General features: G+C 51.3%; 1 protein-coding gene across 2 annotated transcripts in view; it reads right to left on the reverse strand.

Moving 5' to 3' along the window:
- The window catches only part of LOC147718335 (G protein-coupled receptor 143-like), a 164,656-nt gene that overhangs the window by 71,330 nt on the left and 76,387 nt on the right, over positions 1–16,939 (reverse strand). For both annotated transcript variants that reach the window (XM_086966702.1, XM_086966701.1), the window contains exon 4: positions 6,626–6,720. In XM_086966702.1, the coding sequence (XP_086822828.1) occupies positions 6,626–6,720 (95 nt within the window). The remainder of the gene's footprint in view (positions 1–6,625; positions 6,721–16,939) is intronic.

Genomic DNA, 16,939 nt, shown 5'->3' on the forward strand with positions numbered 1-16,939 from the left:
ACGATCAACAAGAGAGCACGAAGGTGTAGCATCCCAAAACAAAATGGCTGTGTTACTAATCACACGACCTGGTTCCTGCAAGAGCAAGAGCAAACTCACTATTTGGGAAGGGAGGACAGGCAGATTTCAGGGAGCGGGAATATCCCTAGAGCAGGGAAGCATTACAACTCTGAGAAAGTCATGGACTGTGGGTGGAGAGAAGGGAACAGGACCTGGTGTTTTGCAGGGGTGGAGGCACATGAGAGAAGGGACAATATTGGAGAGGTAGGGAGGGACAAGAATGTGCCAGAACGCGGATGCCCCCAAGCCCACCATTATTGGGGGACCGTGCACCGAAGGGCAGCCACGTTATTCGAGGCATCCGTGGAACATAATCTACAGCTGGTGGCACTGGGTATTTGGGGCAAACAAACATTAGACTATTGCATAGTCCTCTTATGTAATGTGGAGTTGAAGGCAGCAAGGTGTGACACAGTCAGATACTTTGGAGGTACCTTGGTCTTGACAGGAATGTAATGGGAATGCAAGATGGACTGGTGCATGAGATCCGAAGAGTTGGTTCCTGGTGACGTGCAGGGGACAATGGGTGTTAATATGGGGGTAAAGGGGCGAAACTGGCACGTTAAAAGTGGTGTGTGGTCCTTTGTCGTTGGTAGTATGGCAGTGTGGCTGAAGGAACAACCTCTGTGCCAGATTTTGTGCCATTCTGTTCTCTAATCGGTCGGATGTAACTGTCTGTACTGTAAGGCTAGCCATTTCAGTTTAAATGTAGAGGTGTGGCGCAGCGGCCAGGGCAACTGACTTCGAAGCACAGGGTTCACGGTTCGATCCTGGCTCCAGCAGCTGCTTACCTCAGCACTGTGTGATTCTGGGCAATAGCTCACTTAATTTCCCTGGCGGCCCCCAGCGCCTTGAGAACCGTAAGGGTGAGTAGTTCGCGCTTTACAAATATGGATTTAATTTACTTTTTACCCACACTAAATGAATCTATTCTAATTCATTTAGAGCTGGATTGGCCACACAGGGTTATGATCCCTGAAAAGATAGCATTGATTTCAAAATCAATTTGGGGCACTAAGGCTTGGCAGGTTCAGGGTACTGAAGGTTAGATCGTGCCTGCCTGATAACGACTCAAATTTTATTTTTAAATGATACCGTGCACCAAACCACTTGCTTTGGCTTGGCAACTGCAAAAAAGTTGAATATCCCATCCATTCCATCCTTAGCTGAATATGACAATTGGCGCGCACAAACTAATTATAAGACCGATGTAGTACAAAATTTGTTTCTAAATGACACTTTCAATGTTTCTGAAGTTGACCCATCCGGATGGTTGGTGTAGCAAACAAGTTCAAATGCATGTCAACTGCATTTTTATAATGTAACATCCAGTTTCACACAGAATCGACCGGATCCTCGTTCTCCATATTCACATTCAGTCACTACATACTCAGTGGGTAAATTGTGCCAACAATGGTTGGAACATTCCACTTTGTCGTCAGTAAAACAACACTTGTCACTCTTATTGAGCGACATTAATTTGGCTGATTTTGTATTAGGTCCTAGAACTCCTAGAAATAAAAGGTTTATCTGTGCAGCTTACAATGAAATTGGGAAAGTTTTGCAGATGGAGGCAGCTTTTCGTTTGCGTCAAATTGATCAGGCAAATTTGGAAAAAGTCCTTACTGTGGTCGACAATAGCATCTTTTGTCTTCATGCATTTATACCCTAGATAATATTATTTAATGTGTTATTGATATTGTTCAGAATTATGTATCTGTGTTATATCATGGTCAAAATCAATTCCGATTAGTGATGCAGTGTGCATGGACGTTGCAGACTCTCAATATGGGTAAAGTCCCTTGGGATTACTTAAATGCTTCTGCTTTGTTTTTACCTTTTAATCTGACAGATAAACAGAGATTTAGGTCCAAGAAAGATGCCACATATACGCTGTTACACATTGAACGATTGGAACCCTTGCCATTCTGGGTGTCAGAGGAGATTCAGCTGTTTGGCTAATTCATGGGGTTATATTGCTCCCATTCTCGCTGTTTCAATTTAAATCATGTATGAAACATTTTCCGATAGGCTGCTTTGAACCCCTGGGTAGTGCATTTCTCCATGAATTGTGGTCCCTACCTTTCACTTACAGATGTCAACGGGAGGATAAGAAAGTTTTCCTAACAGGAGAGGATTGCGATTCCACCGTAGGACATTCCCTGGTTTGTAAACACGTTAAGTTGCATGGCTCTTGTAATATATCGATGCCTAATCTTGCTTGTTTTTTAAATGTAACTCCTGTCCTAGCAATAATTCCTGCTTTTACCTTGCTGACTAATGGTAGTTATCTTATTTTGAACAACCACGACTGCTGTGGTTTTTACGGGCAGGAATCCTGTATGTGGTAACAGTTTCACAACGTGGTACTTGTTGAAGCAGTCCAATTTGGCCTTCTATTCCTACTTTGAAAACGGATTTCAACAAGTTGAGCGGGCTGAAAGCGCTATTGTTTCAACAAGAAGTGGCCCTCACTTCAGCTCGACACCTTCCAGTAGCAGGTGGCTAGAACATCTAGTGAGATTCAGTCACTTCTGAACACTAACCTCCCACTTCCCTTTGGGGAGCATATACATCAAATATTCAATGTGTCTGACACCAAAGTCCTTGCTCATTATTTTTAACTTGTGGGTTCTGGCCTTGTGACTTCTTTTCAGACGATATTTGGAGTAATACCGGCTTTTATTCATTCTATCTTTTCTAGCGTCTTTGGAGGGTTCACTTTGTTACTGGAGCTTGCTGGTGGAATTCTGATCTTTCTGCTCCTGCTATGCAATGGCTGCTCATCTTGTGGTAATACACAGACCAATTGCAACTACACCGTGATTGAATGCAACAACGTTTTGGATGCTTGCCTTTAGCAACGCTTAGCGTGAGTTATAGATAAACGTTTTGCTTTGCCTACTTCACTTGCCTGCAACCTGTGTTCTAGTGTCGGCAGTGTCCCTTCTATTGGGCTTTGGATTTATGCCTCTCCAACATCCCACGTCATTGCAAATATGCCAGGTGCTCCAAACAGTGTCCATACACCCTGCAACCTCTTCAGGTGTACTCCTCGATGGTGAAACTACAATCAACACATTAATGACCTAAGCCGCTAGTGCACTCTGAACCTGTGTTCCATATGATACTTTTACGAAACCACAGACCATGCATTTTCGGTCTCCTTCATTTTCACTGGTTGGACAGTGCAGGTCACAACAAACATACCTGGCAGCCAACACGTTTCGTCAGAAACATACTTTTACAAGGCTAGAAATAATGTTAAATCTTAACACAAATTAATATTTGTTAGGAGAGTTACACATTGCAATGCATTCACATGGATACAATCACATAGACGGTGGCCTGCAAGGGTCAGTACACCACCATGCCTGTGATTACATTTAAATAAAGTTTTCTTTTAAAGCAGTCCAGTATCAAATCCACCCACAAGACAGAGGGACAGACTGGCCCACAAGACAGATTGAACCGTCAGGCCAGATCTACCTACAAGGTAGGAGGCCAGAGCCATTCACAAGACAGAAGATCAAACCATCAGAAGGCCACACCCACAAAACAGAAGGCCAGACCCACCAGAAGGGTGGTCCCACCCTCAAGACAGAGGTCTGGAACCACCCACAAGAGAAAAGGCCGGAGCCACCCACAAGAGAGAAGGCCATAGCCACCCAGAAGAGAGAAGACCAGAGCCACCCACAAGAGAGAAGGCCAGAGCCACCCACAAGAGAGAAGGCCAGAGCCACCCACAAGAGAGAAGGCCAGAGCCACCCTCAAGAGAGAAGGCCAAAGCCACCCACAAGAGAGAAGGCCAGAGCCACCCACAAGAGAGAAGGCCAGAGCCACCCACAAGAGAAAAGGCCAAAGCCACCCACAAGAGAGAAGGCTAAATCCACCCACAAGAGAGAAGGCCAGAGCCACCCACAAGAGAGAAGGCTAAATCCACCCACAAGAGAGAAGGCCAGAGCCACCCACAAGAGAGAAGGCTAAATCCACCCACAAGAGAGAAGGCCAGAGCCACCCACAAGAAAAAAGGCCAAAGCCACCCACAAGAGAGAAGGCCAGGGCCACCCACAAGAGAGAAGGCCAGGGCCACCCACAAGAGAGAAGGCCAGGGCCACCCACAAGAGAGAAGGCCAGGGCCACCCACAAGAGAGAAGGCCAAAGCCATCCACAAGAGAGAGGGCCAGAGCCACCCACAAGAGAGAAGGCCAAAGCCACCCACAAGAGAGAAGGCCAAAGCCACCCACAAGAGAGGAGGCCAGAGCCACCCACAAGAGAGAGGGTCAGAGCCACCCACAAGAGAGGGTCAGAGCCACCACAAGAGAGAGGGCCAGAGCCACCCACAAGAGAGAGGGCCAGAGCCACTCACAAGAGAGAAGGCCAGAGCCACCCTCAAGAGAGAAGGTCAGAGCCACCCACAAGAGAGAAGGCCAGAGACACCCACAAGAGAGAAGGCCAGAGCCACCCACAAGAGAGAAGGCCAGAGCCACCCACAAGAGAAAAGGCCAGAGCCACTCACAAGAGAGAAGGCCAGAGCCACCCTCAAGAGGGAAGGCCAGAGCCACCCACAAGAGAGAAGGCCAGAGTCACCCACAAGAGAGAAGGCCAGAGCCACCCACAAGAGAGAAGGCCAGAGCCACCCCGAAGAGAGAAGGCCTGAGCCACCCACAAGAGAGAAGGCCAAAGCCACCCACAAGAGAGAAGGCCAAAGCGCCCCACAAGAGAGGATGCCAGAGCCACCCACAAGAGAGAAGGCCAAAGCCACCCACAAGAGAGAAGGCCAAAGCCACCCACAAGAGAGAAGGCCAAAGCCACCCACAAGAGAGAAGGCCAGAGCCACCCACAAGAGAGGAGGCCAGAGCCACCCACAAGAGAGGAGGCCAGAGCCACCCACAAGAGAGGAGGTCAGAGCCACCCACAAGAGAGGAAGCCAGAGCCACCCACAAGAGAGCGGGCCAGAGCCACCCACAAGAGAGAAGGCCAGAGCCACCCTCAAGAGAGAAGGCCAGAGCCACCCTCAAGAGAGAAGGCCAGAGCCACCCACAAGAGAGGAGGCCAGAGCCACCCACAAGAGAGGAGGCCAGAGCCACCCATAAGAGAGAGGGCCAGAGCCACCCACAAGAGAGAAGGCCAAAGCCACCCACAAGAGAGAAGGCCAAAGCCACCCTCAAGAGAGAAGGCCAAAGCCACCCACAAGAGAGAAGGCCAAAGCCACCCTCAAGAGAGAAGGCCAAAGCCACCCACAAGAGAGAAGGCCAAAGCCACCCTCAAGAGAGAAGGCCAAAGCCACCCACAAGAGAGAAGGCCAAAGCCACCCTCAAGAGAGAAGGCCAAAGAGACCCACAAGAGAGAAGGCCAAAGCCACCCTCAAGAGAGAAGGCCAAAGAGACCCACAAGAGAGAGGGCCAGAGCCACCCACAAGAGAGAAGGCCAGAGCCACCCACAAGAGAGAGGGCCAAAGCCACCCACAAGAGAGAGGGCCAAAGCCACCCACAAGAGAGAAGGCCAAAGCCACCCACAAGAGAGAAGGCCAGAGCCACCCACAAGAGAGAGGGCGAGAGCCACCCACAAGAGAGAAGGCCAGAGCCACCCTCAAGAGAGAAGGCCAAGGAGACCCACAAGAGAGAGGGCCAGAGCCACGCACAAGAGAGAAGGCCAAAGCCACCCACAAGAGAGAAGGCCAGAGCCACCCACAAGAGAGAAGGCCAGAGCCACCCACAAGAGAGAGGGCCAGAGCTACCCACAAGAGAAAAGGCCAAAGCCACCCACAAGAGAGAAGGCCAGAGCCACCCACAAGAGAGAAGGCCAGAGCCACCCACAAGAGAGAAGGCCAGAGCCACCCACAAGAGAGAAGGCCAAAGCCACCCACAAGAGAGAAGGCCAGAGCCACCCACAAGAGAGAAGCCCGGGGCCACCCACAAGAGAGAAGGCCAGAGCAACCCACTAGAGAGAAGGCCAAAGCCACCCACAAGAGAGAAGGCCAGAGCCACCCACAAGAGAGAAGGCCAGAGCCACCCACAAGAGAGAAGGCCAGAGCCACCCACAAGAGAGAAGGCCAGAGCCACCCACAAGAGAGAAGGCCAGAGCAACCCACTAGTGAGAAGGCCAGAGCCACCCACAAGAGAGATGCCAGAGCCACCCACAAGAGAGAAGGCCAGAGCCACCCACAAGAAAGAAGGCCAGAGCCACCCACAAGAAAGAAGGCCAAAGCCACCCACAAGAGAGAAGGCCAAAGCCACCCACAAGAGAAAAGGCCAAAGCCACCCACAAGAGAGAAGGCCAAAGCCAAACACAAGAGAAAAGGCCAAAGCCACCCACAAGAGAAAAGGCTAAAGCCACCCGCAAGAGAGAAGGCTGTAACCTCCCAGAAGAGACAAGGCCAAAGCCACCAGAAATGTGCACACAAGACGAATTGGCGACTAACCCACAAGACTGAAGGTCAGAGCCACACACAAGATGCAAGGCCAGACCCATCCTTCATGCTATCATGGGTTTGACCTAGACAAGAAGCTCTTCAGGGAGTCTTCAACCTCCCTTGTAAGGAGGGAGTCTTTCATCTCCTTACCGGACTCCGCCAGAGGGTCTCAGCCGCAGGAAAGCTTCCACGGCGTAGAAGAAGATGGTGCAGAAGAGGGCAGTGAAGAAGAACTGGATCCAGGCCTGTGGGGAGAGAAGAGAGTGGAGAGGGGTTCACAAGGGCTCCCCAGGGCCCTTCACTCTCCTGAAGGTGCAGCACTTCTCTGTAACACACTGTCCTCGCCCCTCCCATCAAAGGCGTGGGCGTCCATTAGAAGCACCAGTCACGCCCCTCCCCCTCAAACAGTGCCTTAGGACCCTGGCAGTGGCCTCCTAACGCTGGTTCCACAAATCATGAAGGGAGTGACCACAAGCCATGGCTACCGCTTCTAGTGACTCACTCCTGGACTTCATCTTATTCTCTTAGCAACCAGTAGGAGGCGTATGAGGGACACATTGTGGGAAAACAACCGATATCATGGGTGTGGGGGGGTCAATGAGTAGATGAGGTCACTCCTGTCGCCCCTGGAGTCTTGGTGTCTCAAGAGGCGTCATCATAACTTTGTTGGTGGTCATAGGCCTTTATCTAGAGTCTGTGGCCAGGGTGAGGGGACGTTGCAGGGACATCTGCAGCCAGGGCCGGACTGGCCGTAGCGGGCACTGGGCGTTTCCTCGCTGGGCAGGAAGGGTGGGGGCTGTTTTTGTTACTGGGGGCCAGTTTTGCAGCAGTGCTTCAATATCTGCCCTGTGTACCAAAAGCAGCAGCAGTGTGTCCCACCGGCAGCCCCACCGCCGCGAGGCCAGTCCAACTTAATTGCCAAGGCTGGTTTGTGTTCCCAGTGCGGTCCTGTCTGTAGCCGGCAAATTCTGGTGCACGGAGACAGGTCAGGTGGGACCCCAGAGGGGAGACCGGTCTCAATCTGCAAACACTTATCACCGACAGCACCTCACCACACCACACTCACCCCTATCACCATCAGATCGAAGCGCCTTTACAACGGGGCTTCAGGCACGCATCCAGTTTCACCGCAAGGAAAACAGAGCTTGCCTTACTCACGCAGATGCGTAGTCAAGCCAGTTGGTGTTCTACCCTACTAAACGGGCAGAGAAAGAACCCTGATTGGAGGACCTGAATGAAGAATGGGGACACGGCGAGGTAAGTTGGGCTGGGAGGGTAGGTTATAAGGAAGGGGGAACAGTTTTAGGGCTCAGGATGTGAGGGTCGGGTAGGTTTTAAGGTAGGGGGTAGAGTTTTAGGCTCAGGGCAGGGGTGGAAGTGGCAGCTTTCAGGACAGGGGAAGTTTTGAGGGCTCAGTGCAGGGGGAGACGGGAGAGTTTAAGGTTTTAGGGGTGGGGTTGTTTTTTTTAGGGCAGGGGAGGGTCAGGTTATAGGGCAGGGGCCATGATTTTAGGACTCAGGGCAAAAGGGCTGGGGTGTGAACTTTACCACACATCCCTTTACCATGAAATTGCACAGTAAAGGAATGCGTGGTTAAGGAATGCATTGTTTAAACGCATTCGTTGTTGGGGCTGTATGGTAGAGACATGCATGGTTCAGCCATGCGTGCTCTGTCATACAACCCCATCAGGTTCAATCATACCCCTCTTGTGCACAGGCATGCGCTCCCAGGCAAGGATCGCACACACACCCCGTCGCAGCCAACACAACATACGCCTTCTTCCCAGATTATAGCACATCTCCTGCCCTCACCAATACAAACCTACAATCTCAACCAGATCAGGACGCTACACACCCCCTGACTTTACCAACACTAACAGTGCCAAGTCAGAATGCTACACACCCCCTACCCTGGCAACCCAACATACAACCTCAGCCCAGATTACCCACATCTCATGCACTTATCAATAACCACCCCCTCATGCCAGATTACCGCCCCTGCCAGTGCTGACAATAACAACTACCAACCAGCACACTCTTACAAGGGTGGCCATTCGGACTATTCCTGGCCCCCAAATCTATAAGAATGGCTTGGGTGGTCGGCGTTAGCCAGTTTCAATGTACATTGAAATAATAAACAACTTTTGTGCTCATCTCTAAATCAGACAAACAGTGCCACCATGTGGCAGACGGTCATAAGTGCCGGTGTTTACAATTAAGTTGGGTGAGAGCACCGGAATCCACCGGCTCAAATGAAGCACTGGGTTTGATAACCTAGAGGTCTTGTGGAAAAAGGGTAAGGCCATGACCTTTTTCAAGATTTGCCCGTCGCTAACCGCCTTTGTACCATTCAAATTACCAAGCAATGAGGCAGGCGCCGGAGACCAGAAGGCAGGAAACAGAAGTTTTATTCCGACGGAGCAGAACACATCAGATCAGACAACAAGGTATCGTCTCGAGGTGCTCTAACAGCCTCTCTGAGGCCTGGCCTCTTATACACTGGTTTATGGCATGTGACCTTTCTTTATTACAATCAAGATATTGTGAAGTAAGGAAAAAAGACATCCCCGTAATCCTCGTGTCAATCCCACCCCACATGCCTCTACAATAGAGGTCCTCAACCTGCTGATAAGAGGAGGGGGTCATCACGCAGCTGAGTGTTCTGCCGATTCTTAGGATGTGTGCGCCTGATCATATCCCCCGGGGTGGGGAGGCCATGATCAATAGTGGGTCCTTTGAAGAGGAGTGACTTCATACAATAAGGGGCAGTAAATGGTATCTCCCGGCTTAGGCGATGGCCTCGGATCTGTGTGGACAGTCGGACTCGGGGGAAGGGGTCATCAAAGGAGTGGTATTCATGCCGCGTGGACAATTGAACATCGGAGGGATGGCTTATCAACAGAGGGGTATTCATGGAAGGAGAGGAGGTGTTGGTCAGGCGCGGGCGTGATTTTCCAAGGACAGGGTCATGCAGGAGGAGAAGGGTTATGCTCATGTGAGGGAGGGAGGGGGGAGCCAGGGTGCGCGGAGGATGCCTGCAGGGTCAGAGGAGCGCGCTGGCGATCGATCGTGGACAGGGACACCATGATACCTAAAATGGCTGTCGTGTACATTGTGCGTGGGTGACAAGCTGGCGCAGATGATGTTCAGCTCGTAAACTAAAATTCCACAGTCCTCCCTTTTAACATGTCTCGCCAACTTGTCAGTTCGGATTTATCCCCATAAGGCCACGTATTTCTACTTCATAGAGGGGACTCATGTGCTCATTTCGGAGGTCCAAAGTCTTTGGGCACATACAGTTAGAGACGAGACTGCACAAAGATGGCAGACATTGGATACCTAAACAACACCCACATAATATCACAACAGGTATCAGTACGAAGGAAAACAACTTCCAACCCCAGTCCTTCAAAGCGTCCCAAAACCAGCTCCCCAGCGACCATCCTTCTTGTTCCTGGTGGACCTCCGAGGAAAGTCTGTGGAGGTGTTCAATTGCTTTGTAGACTGAAGGCGAGTTATCTGGCACGTAGGTGCAACAGCTAGATCCGATGATACGGCATGCTCCTCCTCGATCGGCCAGGACCACATCCAGAACAAGGCGGTTTTGAAGGGTCACAAGGCGGACCGCCTGAAGCTCAGCCGTGTTGTTAGCGAGGATACCAGCCGTGATGTTGATCGTTGTTTCTACTGCCTGGGTCAGGTGTCGGATAGCGCGGCTGTTCGCCATTGGGCCCCACAGAGGAACAAGTCCCTTTGCGGCATCCAGGAACTGTGCTCCAGTGGAGTCGGCTTGTTCAATGTCATTTGCGCGCCTCTGCCGGTGATGGTTAGCAGGGGCTACATACGTGGGGGGGAGAACAAAGGCAATGTAGCAGATACCCTTCCAACCTTTCGGGAGCCAGGTGTAAGCTTTGGTGCCACACACAAAGTACATATTTGGAGAAGCAACAAAGGAAGGGGGGTCGACTGAGTCCAATGTTCTGATGATTCGGCAGGAACTGCGACCCACCAGCTGTGTTCCCTGGCCTTCGAGACACACAAGACCCGTGACATTGATAACAGACAGAGCCACAGTCAGAGTGGCGGTAGTTTGTTTTTGCAGATGAGAGAAGGTGGATCTAGCTGGATTGTGGAGCACCTGTACTTCGACACGTTCTTTGGCTGGAATGTCTTTAAGGAAGGTGGCGCCGGTGAGCGCAGGACACAGAGGAGCAGAGGTCTTTCCGGTTTTGTTCAGCCAGAACCCAGAGTAGAAGTGCGACACTGTCTGGCTGGAAGTGGCGTTGTCCTTGTGGCTCTCTTGCATGAGGATCAACCAGGCGAGGCAGGAGCCGTGAACTGAGAAAGGAGAAGGGATGAAGGGGATGGAGTGTCCAGTGGCATGCGGGAGCAACCCGCAGATCCAGCAGTTCGTAGTATTTGCAGCAAGGTTGTGTTGGTGCAACAGTTGCACGAAGGAAGTGTTCCAAAATTCCCTGCGCCTTTCTCGGAGCTGAGGCGACAGGGAGATTAGGTGATGCTCTTTCATAGGGGTCGGTCGTGCAGTGGGCAGCAATGCCTCATGAGCCGGTGTGCTTTCCTCCAGAAGCCAGAAGGAGGTCATGAGGAGGAGGCAGAAGAGGAAGACAATAAAGAGGGCGATTGTCTTTGATTTGTGCAAATTGTCAGTCTTTGGATTTCTATAGTGGGTATTTCCTGTTGCTTCCATCATCTTCTTATCTGGCGCTTCCATCATCTTCTTATCTGGCGCTTCCATCATCTTCAAGGGGCTCGGTAGCGGGCAGAACCACAGACTTCGTTTAGCTTCTCTCCCGGTAACCCTTGGTTGTGTTTAGGTCACCGTTCTGAGATTCAACTTAGTCCGTGGCCTACTTAGCCGAAGCTCCCTCCTTTCGACGCAGGAAATACCCTTCTCTGGTTGGCACAGTGGGGTCAGAGAATTTTGCAAGTTCAGTGCCTCAGTATCGGGATAACAGTTCAATGTTGGTCGATCTTTGTTCAGGAGCTCTTCTTGGGTGTTGACGTTGTCTGTCGTGGCCAGGGTCGAGGAGATCTTCCTGCAGTGGTGTGCGTGCAGCCAGTGCCGCTTCCCCTCCACTCGAAGCGCTGTCCGGGTGGTGATAAGCACTTGCCAGGGGCCCGTCCACCGGGGTTCCAGACTCTTGGTCCGCTGGAAGTTTCGTATTAGAACGAAATCTCCCGGTTGGATGTCGTGGCCGGGGCCCCTGGAAGCATCGGGGATGGCCTGCTGCACCTGTTGATGAATGACAGACAATGTTTTAGTTAACTTGCACAAATAATCAGATAGTAGGACGTCCGGGACGTCATGAATGGAAGTTGGTTTGGGAGCAGTCCAGAGGTTCATCGGTCGCCCGAATACAACCTCGTAGGGGGTCAAATGGGGTTTGGTGGGAGTGGAGCGCATCGATAACAAGGCCAGTGGGAGGGCATCTGGCCATTTAAGTCCAGTGGTGGCCACTATTTTCGACAATTTCAACTTCAGTGTGGCATTATGGCGTTCCACCAGGCCGGCGGATTGGGGGTGGAAGACTGCGTGAAATCTCTGTTTCACCCCCAATCCCTTTAGGATTAGTTGGATAACCTCGGCTATGAAGTGGGGGCCATTGTCGCTCCATAAAATTCGACAAAGGCCATAGCGAGGAAAGAATTCTTTCAGTAGTACTTTGGCAGTAGTCATGGCAGTGTTGTCACGGGTTGGATAGGCCTCTACCCATTTGCTGAAGGCGCATACAATGACTAGCACATACTTCAAGCCTTGGCATCTCTCTAGCTGGATGTAGTCCATCTGAAGGACCTCAAAGGGGTGATTGGGGGTCCCAAACCCTCCCCGGGGTACCACAGTTCCTTTCCCGGGGTTGTGCTGTAGACAGATAAGGCACTGCTGGACTAGGCGTCTGGCTGAGTCGGGGATTTTGTCGTTGTGCCAGACTTTGGAAATGAGTTCGATCATGGGTGCAGATCCTATGTGTGCGGGGGAATGAGCCATTGTCAGTATGGGGATCAGGTATGAGTCAGGCAGCAACCATTTGTTTGCATCTTTTGTTCGCCAGCAGCCCTCATCGTCCTTCAAACCCTCCCCTGCCCACTTAGTCAGTTCGTGAGGGGTGCTGGCCGACTGGATGTCTCTGATCATTTCCCTTGCGTCAGTCCATTTTTCTGCTTGTGACCTGGTCACATACATGAGGGTCATCGTCCTATTCTCGGCTGTGGTTCGTGCAGTGATGTCGGCCAGTGCATTCCCTTGTCCGACTAAGTCTGTCACCTTCTTGTGTGCCTGGCATTTGATCACTGCTAGTCGTTTGGGGAGGAGAACCGCTTCAATCAGGGCAGAAACCAGATCTCCGTGAAGGATAGGGGTGCCGTGGGACGTCAGGAATCCCCTCTCCCTCCACAGGAGCCCAAAATGGTGAACCACCCCGAAGGCATACTGGCTATCTGTATATACGTTTGCGGTGGTCCCCGTGGCTATGATGCATGCTCGTGTGAGGGCTATCAGCTCTGCTGCCTGGGCAGATCGTTGTGTGATGCAGGCTGTCTCAACTACTGTTCGGGCTGTCGTAACTGCATAGGCAGCTGAAGTGGTGCCATCTGGGAGTTTGATGCATGAGCCGTCTACCCATAGCTCTCCATCGGGGTCAGTGAAAGCAGCATCTCGGAGGTCAACTCTACTCCTAGTTTGTTCGTCCGTGAGGGTCACACAGTCGTGTATGGGAGGAACGTCGGGGTCATTTTCAGGTAGGGGCAACAATGTGGCCGGATTCAAAGTCGTGCATCTCTTTAGTGTGATGTGGGGTGCAAGTAGCGTCAATTCGTACCCTGTCAGTCGTGCGCTAGTCAGATGTTAAGTCTTGGTTTGGTTCAGAAGGGTGTCGACTGCATGGGGTACTAACACAGTGAGGGAGTTGGAAAGTACGATTCCCTCGCTCTGACGGATAGAGACAGCAGCGGCAGCTACTGCTCGAAGGCAGGCGGGCAAAGCTCTGGCTACAGGATCAAGAGTGGCGGAGAAGTAGGCACAAGGGCGCTGCTTTGGACCTATAGACTGAGTCAGGACAGACAATGCACACCCCTCCCTCTCGTGGGTGAAGAGGGAGAAGGGTTTGGAGTAATCCGGAGTTCCTAGGACGGGTGCTGAGCAGAGGGCATCCCGTAATTCCTTAAAGGATGCTTGACACTCAGGGGTCCAAGGGAGCGGGAAGGGGGCATCTTTGGCCAACAGGGCAAGTAGGGGTTTTACAATGAGGCTGAAATTGGGTAACCATTGTCTGCAAAAAGAGGTTAGGCCAACCAAGGAGCGGACTTGTTTTTGTGTCTTTGGGACGGGGGTGTCTAGGATGGTTTGGATTCGGTCGGGTGTGAGTTTCCTCCCTTCTTTAGACAGGAGATGGCCTAGGTATGTCACTTGTGGCTGGCAGAACTGCAATTTCTTTTTGGAAACTTTATGGCCATTATCTGCAAGAAAGTGTAGGAGTTGAACAGTGGCTGTGATTGCAAGTGGGGTGGTGTCGGCCGCCAAAAGGATATCATCGACATACTGGATTAACACCACTCCATCCGGTAGCTGGACGGCGTCCAGCTGTCTTTTAAGGGCCTGGCTGTAAATACTGGGACTTTCAGTGTACCCCTGGGGAGCTCTACAAAATCGGTACGAGCAGGATTTCAGGGTGAAGCCGAAGAGATAACGGCTGTCTGGATGGATGGGGATAGAGAAGAACGCATTCTTGAGGTCGATAACAGTGAATGTGGTGGCAGTGGACGGGATGAGGGTCAGAATGGTGGTGATATCTGAGACTACGGGGTATTGGGGTACAACCACTTTGTTAATCTCTCGCAGGTCGATGATGAAGCGGTACGCTTTCTCATCTCCTTCGCCTTGCTTCTTAACAATGGGTAGGATAGGGCTGTTGCAGACATTGCTAACCACTTCCTCGACCACTCCTGCATCCACCAGAGACTGAATGATCGCTACCAGTGCCTTCTCGCCCTCGGGCGATATCCGATATTGTGGGAGTTTCGGGAGCATAGCGTCCTGTCTTACAGTTATATGAATAGGGTCAATCATCATTCGTCCCACATCGGAGTCATTTTTGGCCCATAGGTACGGAGGCAGGGTATCAAGCAAGGACAGGTCCGCATCAGTTATGGAGCACATGTGTCGTGAGAGGCAGGATTTGGGTATGTCTGGGTTGTCGTACAGGATGACTCGGATTCCATCTGGGGAACACCTAATGGTAGCTCGAAAATGTTTCAGTAAGTCAATGCCCATAATGGCGTCAGGGGAGTTGGAGGAGAGCAGAAATGTTGTGTCAGTGGTGTTGCTTTCTAGGTCAAAGGTGATAGGCACGGACAGGGGGTTAGTGGAGGGCGTCCCATCGAAACCTATCGATGTAATGTGTGAGCCAGACAAGGGTGCCCTTGGAATCAGTCGTTTCGATAACACACTACGTGTCGCCCCAGTGTCTACCAAAAATGGAGACTCTGTACCCAGGACCTTAGCAGTGACATAAGGACCTTGCTGGTCAACACAGAGCCCGACTGGATCCCTCGCTTGCCCCTGGCAGTCCTATGCAAAATCGGGGGAATTCTCACCGTCGGATAGTTGATATTGGTTCTGTCGGGGGCGGTCAAATGTGTTGAATCTCCCTGACCTGTCATTGTTGGTGTCGTTTGTGTGCCCTCGTCCTTGTCCTCTATTTCTTGGACCACCCGCCACATCCCTGGTGTCCCTATTTCTGTTCATCTCTAGCAGAACCGGACACTGGGATTTCCAATGGCCGAATCCTTTGCAGAAGGCGCATTGGTCATTGCTAATGTCTCTACGTCCAGTGTGGGGTGTTGGGGTGTTATCTTTAGGAGGTGGATTTCTGGGGGCGGTCGATTGGTAGTTCCCCCTTTGGGGTTCCCGTCCTACCGCTATACCTTGTATCTGGGCTATCATCACCCTTTCTTTCAAATCTTTCTTCTTTTTCTTGGACGCCCTATCATTCTCATTCTTCTGGTGCTCGTAATACTGAGCCATCTGAAGGATAGCTGCGGGTTTGGAGGCCCCCCAACTACTCTCGCTCGTCTGCAGTTTTTGGGAGACCTCCTGTGACAGGCCCTTCACATAGTTTTGTACAAACAGGTGTTGTCCGGTTGCGGTGGTCATGTCTTGGCCACTGTAGTCGGAGAACACTGTCTCGAATCGGGAGAAGTACTCTGATACATCTTCCTGGGGTTTCTGACGACAGGCCGTGACTATCGACCAATCTACCTTTTTCTCTGGGATCAGTGTCTTTAACTTCTGAACTAATTTGTCTGGGAGTTCTAGTATGTCTTTTACTGGTTTCCTTCCAGGCTCTCGCTGTCTATCTAGTTCACTGAGTTGCTCCCAGGTGTGCCCGAACAGATCTGTGTGGTCAGCCTTCCGGATTTGCTTCCACACGTCAGCAGGCAGGCATAACCCGAAAAACAAGTCAATGTCCGCTAAAGTCATTATCGTTGAACCCAGAGCTGTGTTCATCTCGTTATAGAACGCTGTCGGGTTCTTTCTTAAATCGGGCAGAGTTTGTCTAAAGGTTAGGATATCTTGTCGGTCCCATGGTTGGTAAACCCAATTGTACACAACCCTCCCTTTTGCATCTGCGTGATTAATATCATCGTTTGTCCCCAGACCGCGTGGCGGAATCCAATATGGAGCCGCTTCTCTGATGGGCATCATAGTGTTGGCTACTTCCACTGAGGTCGTTTCAGGGACTGTAACCTTGGTTTCTGGTTTTTGTTCCGTGAGGTGGCGGAAGACCTCAAGCGTCTGCATGAAGAGCTCCGTCGCCTCACATTCAGTCCCATCTCCGACATCAATCTTCCTATACAGTGTGGTCAGTTTAGCGGGGCCCTTACTTTGATACCTATCTTCATATGCGTTCAGGGTGTGGTAGCTGAATCGCAAAATGAAATGCCGTCTGTGGCTATCGGCATGCGAGTTATACATGTTCATTGTGTACTCTTCGCTCTCCCTTCGTTCCACTAGTGTCTTTGCTATTTTGTCAATCCCATCCCGTTCATCTTTGCTCAATCTGTTTGATCTGGCTGGTGGGTGCTCGCTAGCCTCGGGGGCATCTGTTGGTGCTGCTAATGTGGCTGGTGCGGAGGCCGCGAGGGCTGGTGCACTAGCGCTAAGGCCGTTCTCGCTCGTACTCAGGGCCTGCAGGTGTTGTTGGCAGGGAGCATATGGAGGGGGCATGTAGATGATTGGGGGACCTAGCAGTAACTCATTGTTCGCCCGCTGTTTGGAGGGCAATTCAGGGTAGAGCGCAGAGGGGGTCCTAACAGGACATTGACCTGTCGACCCTGATTCTTGGTTTTGTGCAGCTTCTTTTCTTTCTTTTATTTCTTCTTCTAGTTGCTTGGCGGCTAGGTGGGCTGCCTTTCGTAATTCTTTCCCTATTTTTGCTTCTTCTCTTT

Source organism: Lissotriton vulgaris, chromosome 4_1, assembly GCF_964263255.1.
Source record: "Lissotriton vulgaris chromosome 4_1, aLisVul1.2, whole genome shotgun sequence".
NCBI classification, from domain to species: domain Eukaryota; kingdom Metazoa; phylum Chordata; class Amphibia; order Caudata; family Salamandridae; genus Lissotriton; species Lissotriton vulgaris.